At 44.9% G+C, this 11,173-nt stretch overlaps 1 protein-coding gene across 1 annotated transcript; it reads right to left on the reverse strand.

Moving 5' to 3' along the window:
- Positions 1 to 2,946: 2,946 nt before the first annotated feature.
- On the reverse strand, positions 2,947 to 3,365 carry LOC101534835 (large ribosomal subunit protein eL33-like). The gene has a single exon (XM_036497302.2). It carries the CDS (start codon positions 3,307 to 3,309, stop codon positions 2,977 to 2,979), a length of 333 nt encoding a protein of 110 aa, XP_036353195.2. The 5' UTR covers positions 3,310 to 3,365; the 3' UTR covers positions 2,947 to 2,976.
- Positions 3,366 to 11,173: the final 7,808 nt, after the last annotated feature.

Below are 11,173 nucleotides of genomic sequence, written 5' to 3' on the forward strand. Positions count from 1 at the left end.
CTTGTTCTCCTGAGCCCTGTCACAGCTTCAGGTAGACTGTCCCTGGCAGATTGTTTCTAATGATAAGAAAACCCATTCTATATCACTGTGAGAACAGCTCTGTAGCTTGCAGATCTCAAGCACTTCTATACCTCTGCTTCAAGCACCATTAGATTCTGAGCCCTAACCCTTATCCCTAGTCCCTAACTCCAGTACCTAATCCCTCCCTTCCTCCTCTACCTGGGCTCTCATGGATCCCAGCTGAGCTTCATAAGGGCCAGCAGGTAGGATGACCTTGACCTCGTAAGTTTCTTGGGAGTATACAGTTCACAGTTCTTCCGAATTACTCTGGTGTCATGATCATTTGTTTTGATCTATGAAGGACTTTAAAAAGTCCCCAGGCAGATGGACTTGAAAGATAATGCATATTTTCCATGAGGCTTTTGAAATGCTCTTGTGTCTTCTTTCTCAGGGCCCCTGGGGCTTGACTTTTTAATAGTATTCTAATAGTTGACACCTGCAGGCAAAGTTTGTAATTCAAAGGCCTTAATCTCCCGGGGAACAGAGGTGGATTGTCAGCTCCCCAAAGTATGTGGGATCTTCAAAGAGCACACAGAAAATGAGCATACTGGAAAAACTATGCATGGAGTTTAAATACTTTTGCTTTGACACCAAAATCAACTGATCTTTTAATTGCATTTCCCATGAGTCTTTGGAAGTGCCCCCTGCACAGCCCTTAAGAGGCTGGCCATTTCAGAAGCTTGACTCAAGGCTGGCCTACATGATTGGTTCTGAGGGAAGCCTGCCACACTGTAGGCAGTAAGCCACCATGTAGAAGCTTGCCAGGCTGTGTTTCACACAGAGGTTAGGGAGCGTCTTGGGCACATCTGGGGTGAGAGTGACATTAGCTCTGTTTTCTTGATTATTCAACAGGTTCTGTCCCTGTTCTGCTTAGTTTCATCTGGAGGCCAAGCCTCCATCTGGCAACACACACATGACTTTACACATACTGGATTTGGGCTCTTGGGTTTCCTTGTTTGTGAAGGAAGTATCGAGCTAGGTTCCATTATGCAAATCTTACTTGTCCTCTGAGTACACTTACAAATGCTTTGGGCTTTATTGGTGTTATGAGATGAAAAGTACCCTCCTCTTTCTCCAGTCTTACTATACCCACTGAAATTTGACTGTATGTTGTCAGTGGTCCCAGGGGGAAGTAGCAGCCAGTGTCTTTCCTGTGGGGACACTTCCCTCAGGCTGAGGCGGTATTTACTAGTAAGAATATTTTCTTGCTAGAATTTTTAGGGTAGAAGATCTTTAGGTCTCAGCATCATCTGGCTTTATTAAGTTTCCCCTTTTTTCCTTTTGTGTATCTCCAGCTACCTCACACTGTGATTTAAATACTGCAGACACACAATATTGTATTGGAAAGAAAAAGGAAACAGAATTTTTTTTTCTTAAAGATTTTTTATCTACTTTTATTGAAAAGGCAGAGTTAGAGAGAAGGATAGACAAGGGAAGATATCTTCCATCTACTACTTCACTCTCCAAATGGCTGCAATGTCCGGAGTGGGGCTGGTCTGAATTTGGGAGCCAGCAGCTTCTTCCAGATCTCCCACATTGGTGCAGGGTCCCTTCTTTAGGGCCACTTCCCTGGCCATAAGATGGACAGTAAAGCAGCCAGAACTTGAACTGGCATCCATATGGGATGCTGGGACTACAGACATAGGATTAGTCCTCTAAGATATCATGGTGGCCTCTGGAATAGCAGTTCCTTGAGAACATCCTTTTAGAGCCCTTCTGTACCATCTGGTCCTGTAGTTTCCTTTGTTTTCCCCTTAACAGTATTGACTGAGTATTAAACCAAAGACCACCTGTCCCCTGCTTGTGAACAGGATGTCCCCTCCACACAATGGCTACCCAGGCCCACCCCAGGAACTCTGCCTTTGGAAGTATTTGCAATTTCCCAGGATTCAGTATGCTTACCTACACTCCGCCTCACCTCTCTGACTAGCTTTTACTCTTGTATGCCATCATCCTCACAGAGAAGAAACTGTCAACAATAAGGAGGAATACGTTTTTCACATTTCAGGGCATAGCAGTGAGTCGTAGGAGGGAGGACGGCTTAGTAGACCAGCGTGGAACCAGCCCTGGGTCTTACGGTGGAGGGGCCATCACTGCAGGATCTGCTTCCCAGGCCTTTCTGTGAACATTGCTTTTCCAAAGCATCCGTTCTCAGCTCAGCAGAAGTTACATCCCACTGGAAGGAGGCCAAAGAGAGGCCCTGTCTCTTCAGGTTCAGCGGAAGGGCACAGGAGGTAGGCGGGAGAGAGGCCTGAGCCACTGTGACACCTAGGGGTTCCTGGGAGCCCACAGCCCTCTATGACCTTCTTCTGTGATAAACAGATGAAGACCTGGTAGGCCAGGCACCTGCCCCTGTGGGGATGAGCACCAGGCAGGTGACCCTGGCCAGGCAGGATGTCCTCTGCCTACTTGGCCAAATATGTAAGAGGAATCCTCTTTGAGCCAAAGCTCAGCCACCCTGTTGTGAGATTGGCCTTTGTGTGGGTCTGTTTAGCCCTTGATTTTCTTGTGCAGATGGGGAAAAGCCCCTGCCTGTGTCTCAGTGATGGCTGGGTGCCCCATGGGTGAGCCTTCTTGTGCCTTCTCTGTGTGTGTCCCCTTTTCCTTTAAAATTAATGCCCCAATAGTCTTTGTATCCTTTTTCTTCTCTTCTTTGCCCCTCTGCCTCTCTTTTATTTATTATTTACAATGATTTTTATTATTTCCTTTAAAAAAACTTAGCTAATGAATAAATAAATTCTTTTACAACTTTGTAGGTAGGAAGTAAAGGTATGTATGGCACACGTCTTTACTCCTGAATAAAAGTAGGAATCCCATTTTGAAATGTGTAAACACACCAGTACTACACGATGTTAGATTCCCCACCCCTTTTTTCAAGATAATCAATCCATTTTTATGTATTTATTTGCAATAGTTTTAAATTCTTGAGGGATACAGCATCACTCGGATTCTGTGTCCAGTGGCCTCCGCAGGCAGGTTGCTTCGGAACTTGGCACGCACTATGCCACTCTTTCTGTGAGCACGAGTTACCTTTACCCAGATGACTCTGGTTTTGTGAGGTTTACCGCTAGGAGTCACTGTGTTGTTCTTTGCTCTGTACGTGTAGGCATACCTCTTGCCCAAGTAGAATTTAGTTTCATCCTGGGCATAAACACCTTCGATTTTCAGCAGTGCTGTGTGCTCCCTTTGGTTCCAGAGACCTCGCTTGTAGCCAGCAAAAGTGGCCTTGCACCACAGCCTTCCAGACATTGTTGCCTTCTAGAAGTCCTGTCCCCAGCAGGCCTCCACAGGCTCCAAGATGGCGGAAAGAGTCCCCTTTTGTTTTGAAATAGCAGTCCTGTTCTGCCCCAAGGAGGGAAGAGCTCCCAGTGGCTGATCATGTGTCTTGGTGGGATGCTGGCTCCTGTTGTGCTCAGTTTGTGCAAATCCAAGTCACACGCCATTGGACCACGTCTCTGTGTATGTACTAGGCATCAATAAAAATATGGGGACAATTCTGTCACCTAAAGCTGTTCTTTATTCTAAAAAAGTCTACAATTCAAGCTTCTCATGCATTGTTAAATGAAGCGAGAAAGACCCCTTATCTCCTCTAGGCTCTTGCAAGATTCCTTGCTCTGTGAATCTTGATATTTGCAGCATCACTTCGGGATTGCTGTCTCTCCGTCTCATGTAGGCTCACCAGTTCCACCTTTGTATTAGCTGGGGGACTGTAGGGCGTTGGAGAGCACCACACAGCAGATGTGACTCCATTTGGACTAGTTGGAAGGGGGAGGGGCTTAGCTCCAAACGGATATGGAACCCATTCAATTATACATTGATGTGTGCCTTCATCTTCCTTCATCCATGTACTCATTTAACTCTTGGGATTGAGTGTGTGTGTGTTTAATGCCATGGCATGTGGGGTCCTGCCCACAAGTAACTTTCAGGTTAGGCAGACACCCACCTCTCACTATAATACATTGAACTCTCTGCTGTGCCCTCTGTACAGCATATGGAAGGGTTCGCGCAGTTGGGAGCAGGATGCTGTCTTTTTCCAGGGGAGCCTGCTTCCAGAGGCGGAGCCTCATAGTGCCAGGGAGTACAGGGGTGTTCAAGCAGTGGGAAGTAAGGACAAGAGCAGTCTAGTGAAAGGATTAGTGTAAGGCAGCCAAAATTAAGAAGAAGGAAAATCATGTCAGTTGTTCCAGTGGAAAAAAAGAGCGAGAGTGGGCTGTGTTCAAATCTAGATGCTTCTGACAGGGCTGTGGCAGGAAGCCCAGCCTTCATTTAGTAGGACTTGTAATATAATTACAAAGAACCAGGGCCCTCCATGATGGTTTAGTGGCTAAATCCTTGGCTTGCATGTACCAGGATTCCATATGGGTGCCAGTTCTTCTCCCGACTACTCCACTTCCCACCCGGATCCCTGCTTGTGGCCTGGGAAAACAGTAGAGGATGCCCCAAAGCCTTGGGACCCTGCACCCACGTGGGAGACCCAGAAGACGCTCCTGGCTTCAGATTGGCTTAGCAAGGGCCATTGCAGTCACTTGGGTATGAAACAGCAGACAAAGATCTTTCTCCTTTCTGTAAATCTGACTTTCCAATAAAAAATAAATAAATTAAAAAATATAAAATAATTACAGAGAACCAAACTGAACAATAGAGGAGTAGGGGAAGGTTAGAGCACAACCTCTTTGCTTTCTTTATTAGATGGATAGATTTGTTAAGGTGTCCTTTCCATACTAGTATGTTAACCCTCCCTACAGTTCCCTGAGAAAGATGCAGCAACCCTGATAATCCATGGGAGATGCTGACTGTGCTAATTGCTTTAGCAGAAGTTCAGTAGCTTCTTTCTTATGGTCCCTGATTCTTGCAGCTCTGGTTGAAACTTCCACCAAGGAACCATCTTCCTACCAATGGTCTATTCTCTTGGACCTGGAGTCCTTTGTTGAGTCTGAGAGTAGCTCTTGTGCCTACTCTCCATGAGTCAAAATTTTGCTACCTGACCCACCTAACCATAGAGATTGCTGAGAAATACAGACTCCATAAGCTCAGAGGGGAGAGAAGATGGGCTTGGCAAATTGTTAGTATGATGTTTGTTATAACATATTATAGATCCTAGAACTTTAATGCGCATGATTTAATTTCAGTACTGCTGTTCAATGAATATCATGCTTTCTGTATTGTTTCTATCGTGATACATTCAGAATATGGCCCTGTAGCCTTAGGCAATCATTGATGTTGCAGCTGTGCCTTGCTTCTGTGCTGATTGGCAGTGATATAGAAAGGCTTTACAAAACTGGAAAGGACAGTGGTGCCCTTCTGCCCTTTCCAAACTCTTCTGTAACAATGCAGTTCTGCCTTCATTTGCCAGGAAAATCTGTTCTCATCCAGGCCCTACAGTAATTCAGAGAATACACATAGCAAGGCGAAGAGAGGTTATTAGATAGCAGAAAGATTATGTTAGTTGACCTTGTTATTGTCAAGACCAACCTTAGAAAAAAAATTTTTTTGAGATTTACTTATTTTAGTTGAAAGAGTTACAGAGAGAGAGGGAGGGGAAGAGAGAAGAATCTTTCACTTGCCAGTTCAATCCCCAAATGACTGCAATGCTCACTCCCTATATGGCTGCAATGACCAAAGCTGGGCCGGTCTGAAGCTGGGAGCCAGGAGATTCTTCCGGGTCTCCACTATCAGTGCAGGAGCCCAGTGTGGGCCATTGTCCTCTGCCCTTCCAGGCCATTAGCACAGAGATGGATGGGAAGTGGAGTAGCTGGGACACAGACAGACACCCACATGGGATATTGTCACTACATGTGAAGGATTTACCTGCTGTGTCACCATATTGGCCCCCAACCCTAGAACTTAAAATATAATTCATTTTTGGAGTATTTTGATAATTTATTATTCAATTCTATCAGTTTAAAGCTTATTTGCTGTAATGGAAGTTTGTGACTTTCTTCTGAAATCTTATTTTATAAAATTATTATTATTATTTAATTTTTGTCAACTGAGTGGGATTGGTAGAAAGTCTGTGATCATTTGAAGGCCAGGATGACATGGCCTCTGCCATCGTGGCTTTCAAGGTTTGGTACCAGCATCCCGGCAGAAGACAGGTGGAGAATGGTGCAGAAAGTGCTTATGGACTGGGTTTGAGAGTGGTGAATGTCATTTCCACGTCTACTTCATTGGCCAGAACTCACTGCAAGTGGGGGAATCTGAGGAATATAGCCAGCCCCAGCTATGATTCTTCATAAATCCCACACTGTGGGGGTGAGGGAGTTGGGAGAGTCAGTAGTCTTTGGTGAACAGCACGTCATTGCTGCCACAACCAGGCCACCGACTTCTCTTTTCTTGAAACTTCCATATAGTTCTCTGTGTCTACCAAAATTAGAAGTGCTAGGGACGTCGGTTTGAAAAAAACAGAAGCAGACCTTACTATATTATCATGGACCTAAAAGGATGAAATGTTTTTGCCTTGTTTTGTTTTGTATTGATCATGGGAGCCCCAGGTCAGGGTTAAGGAGGATTACTGAACAGTGCTCAGGTCCACAGAAGCGAAAAGCAAAGGAAGGAGGGACAGTGTGTAGGTGCGGTCCTGGCTACCTTAGTTCTTCTGGCAGGCAGGGGTGGCACTGTTCTTTCACCTCTCTGAAGCAAAGGGTGATCAGCAGATTTGCTTTGACCAGTGAAGTGTGGGCAGAGCTTTGATGCAATTTGCCAACTTTCTTTCCCTCTATCTGGAAACTGTGAAGCACATATGAGATGGCATCTCTTCAGTTTGTTCCCTGAGAGACTGGGCTCAGCAGAACACCTTGGCAGAACCCTGGTGCCCTTGGCTCTGGGCAAGGGGTGTGCATTTGGGGATTAAGCTGATGGAGTCTTGCGGCTGTTTGTAACAGTGATCCAGCTTGAAATGTTTCAACCGAAACTGTAGCAGGTTAAGCTTCCTGTTGGAAAAATAGGCTGATGAATTACTTGAGATCAGCTTGTATAAGGTTAAATTTCATTCAGTGGGATTTGAAAGGTAAATTTAAAAGTGTACATTTCATTGAAATCAACTTTAATATAAAAGTCTTATGCATTAAAAATAACACTTAACTAAAAAGTTTATGAAAGTGATAGTTTTAATCCCTTTTTATGTAAACAATAGAAAAAAATTTTACATAGTGCATAAGTTATGGGAAAATACCAGCAAATTTGTTTTTACCAGCAGCTTTTAAATAATTTTCAAGGCTTTATATGTAGTTTCTAGTAAAAGTAAATTATATGGAGTTCTCTGTTTCTTCATGAAGCTGTTCTCCTTCCCCACAGGAGTTTTGTGTGGCTTTTCTTAGAAACCCCTCCTTCTTAATGGTATTGAAATAACCGGAATTAATACCAGAAGATCTTTTTCCCCTTTTGCCTTGTCAGTTCTGCTTTGAAAGTTTTGTGATTCTTACTCTTTTACAATGTGTTTTGAGAGAGAGAGAGGGAGAGAGAGACACACAGAGAGTCAGGCCAACAGAAATACTTAGAGATGGACAGATAGAGACAGACGACCATCTGTTGGTTCCTTGCCCAAATGCCTGCAAGCTGCAGCATGGCACTGGGCCATGGCAGCTCAGGTCTCTCCTAGGAGTGTCTATGGCCCAGTTCCTTGCACCAGCCCCTGCTGCCTCAACAGCAGTGTTATTAATGTACATCTCAGCATGTACATTAGCAGGAAGCTGGAATTGGGAACTGGAGTGGGGAAGTGAACCCAGGGTCTCCAATGTGGAATGTAGGGAGCTTAACCAATGTCTTAACTGCTGTGCTGAACAGATGATCCATTTTTCAATTGTTGTGCCAGTTAACTTGTGACCAGTGCCAAAGTGAGCTTTGGATGCCTTGTGTCCTGTGCCCTGGTAGGCCTCACTGTGAATGGTTGATGGCAATACTAAGGCATATACATAACTGCTTCAAGTCATTCCAGTAGAAAACGAAATCCATATTGGCAGAGATCATTATACTGGTCTGTTTTTCATGGTTATGATGAGAAACCTGAGGCTTGGTAAATTTATAAACATACTTTTAGTTTGTAGTTCTTTGAGTTCAAGGAGAACTACTCAGGAGACACATGGGCAATGGCTTTATCCCTGTGGAGCTCTGGTCCCTTAGTGACCTTAGGATATGTTTGCTTGCTTGCTTGCTTCCTTCCTTCTTAAGATTTGTTTATTTTTATTGGAAAGGCAGGTATACAGAGAGAAGGAGAGACACAAAGAAAGATCTTCTATCTGCTGGTTGAGTTTCCAAATAAACTCAAAGGCCTGTGTTGAGTCGATTGAAAGCCAGGAGCCAGGAACAACTTCTGGGTCTGCTATAAGTGTGCAGGGTCCCAAGGCTTTTAGCCATCATCTACTTTTTTCCCAGGCCACAAATATGGAGTTGAACGTAAGTGGAGCAGCCGGGACATGAACTGGCGCTGATGTGGGATCCTAGTATATACACTGAGCCATCCACCAGCCCCCCCGCCCGATTTTTCAAAGGTTATATATCATTTCAACACTGCCACCCTGAGGACCAAGCCTTCTAACACATGAGCATTTCAGAACTATCCAAACCACATGGATGGAACCTTCAAAATATGTACGCATTGAGACTCTGGGTTGATAAAAGCTGGCAGTTCCTAATCCTTGGGTACTGGGACATGTGGAAAGTCATGAGTCATTTCCCTGTTTGTCTCTCCCCTTCCCTCAGGAACAAGAAGAAATAGCAAATTTGGAAGCAATGAGTTCACCCAATTTTCCCTAAACCTTGATCCTTCCCACCCTGATCAGCCATGTAATCATTTTTTTTTATTATTACAAAGTCAGATATACACAGAGGAGGAGAGACAGAGAGGAAGATCTTCCGTCCGATGATTCACTCCCCAAGTGAGCACAACAGCCGGTGCTGTGCCGATCCGAAGCCGGGAACCTGGAACCCCCTCCAGGTCTCCCACACAGGTGCAGAGTCCCAAGGCTTTGGGCCGTCCTCAACTGCTTTCCCAGGCCACAAGCAGGGAGCTGGATGGGAAGTGGAGCTGCCGGGATTAGAACCAGCGCCCTTATGGGATCCCGGTGCATTCAGGGTGGGGACTTTAGCCGCTAGCCCACGCTGCCGGGCCCCAATACCATGATACACTTGAACAGCAGAATGTTGGACTTGTGACTGTTGCGGAAAGACTGCACTGTTGTAATAGCACGGTGGAAAACTCTGGAGAGGAGAGAATGAAAAGGGAGATTTGGGGAAAGGAGAATCCTTCTACCTGTAAAATTGTATCATGGATAAGAAAAAAGCAAGAGAGCAGGACGAAGTCAGGAAAGTCGGGAAAGGGTGTGTTGATGACCATGTTGGGTGGACCCTCAATCCCTCCAGGAAACTTCTGGAAACCTGCCTTACCACTGTCCTAGAGACCCAGTAGGGAGAGGCTGATTGTTTATTCTTCATCCACTGTGGACCATTACCATGCACATTCAGTTTTTGACACTTCTGGCCTGTGTGACATATGGACTGAATGTCCTTGGGCAGAGAGACACAAATTCCTGAGGTTACAATCTGTAGCATGTGTGAGGAAAGTTTTCTGAAGATTTCTGGGTTGGGCCAAGAAGATATGAGGGTGTTGTTGACAGTCTTCAAGTTACTCAGGTGAAACACCATCCTTTGGGGTCACTGTTTCTGTTCCTATTGTCAACAAGCAGAAACAAAACAAAACAAAACAAAACAAAACCCAAGCTTACCCCTTGTCCTCTGGAAACGTGCTGACCACAGGAACTGCCTATTTTGACTCCAATTATGGTCAGTAGTAGTATGTGATATGTTTTTTCAGGTCTTGCCTTAGAAACTACACCAGCAAGATGACTCCATGGCTAAATTCTTGCTTTGCATGTGCTGGGATCCCATATGGTCACTGGTTCATGTCCCAGCTGCTCCACTTCCCATCCGGCTTCCTTCCTGTGGTCTGGGAAAGAAGTAGAGGATGGAACAAAGCCTTGAGATCCTGCATCCGTGTGGGAGACCAGGAAGAGGTTCCTGGCTCTTAGCTTCACATTGGCTCAGCTCTGGCCATTGTGGCCACTTGAGGAGTCAACCAGCAAATGGAAGATCTTTCTGTCTCTCCTCTCTATAAACCTGCTTTTCCAATAAAAGTAAATATATCTTAAAAAAAAAAAAAAGAAATGAATTCCAGAGACATCTGTTTTCTTGCTTGGCAGGAAACAAATGATGCTCCATTAAATCTAACCCACAAATCAGTTGAAATCTAAATATGTGGAGAGAACAATTGGCGGGGGCATCCTGTCCTGATGCGAGTGGAGGAGCAGGCGTTGTGGCATGGTAAGTTAAACCGTCACTTCTGATGCCTGTATCCCACGTCAGAGTGCCTGGGACAGAGTCCCACCCTGACTTCCAATCCAGCTTCCTGCTAATGTACCTGGAAGGCAGCAGCACATGGTGATCCATGCGTTTGGGTTCCTTCCACCCACAGGGTGACCTGGATGAAACTGCCAGCTTCAGTGTCCTGTTCCTGCCCCAGTTACTGCACGTGGAAGATTGATCATGTTCTCTTCCTCTTCTCCCCGCTCCAACTCCATCTCCCTCCTACTCCTTCTTCTCTCAACCCTTTCTCCTTCTCTCCTTATCCACCAACCTCTATCACACTGCCTTTCAAATAAGCCAATTTTTTAAGAGATGATTGTGAAGATAAGAGATAAAAGGGGAAAAGAAAACACAGGTGGAAAGTGAGACAATTTTATCACCTTTAGCCACAAGCTAACTGCTGACTGCCTTGAGATGTTTCATTTACTTCAATTAATGACTGAAGCAAACTGCTAATGTCTATAGCTCATACTGAAAACAATGACTCAATATTGAGTTCGTGAGCTGGCGAGTACACGCCAATGACCAGTCCAAGTAGTTTTGGCTGTGATGCCACTAACAGGGTTCAGATTATATTCATTGTAATGTGGATTAGTTTGCTCATAGTGACAACAAAGGTCAATTAACCAAAAGGATTTCTTTTTAACTCTAGATCTCAGAATCATATTATCTCAAGGCTGGCAGAACATTTTTAAAAAGGAAATGGGTATGGGCCCAGCGGCGTGGCCTAGTGGCTAAAGTCCTCGCCTTGAGAGCC

This window comes from Ochotona princeps, chromosome 25 (genome assembly GCF_030435755.1).
Source record: "Ochotona princeps isolate mOchPri1 chromosome 25, mOchPri1.hap1, whole genome shotgun sequence".
In the NCBI taxonomy this organism is placed as follows: Eukaryota; Metazoa; Chordata; class Mammalia; order Lagomorpha; family Ochotonidae; genus Ochotona; species Ochotona princeps.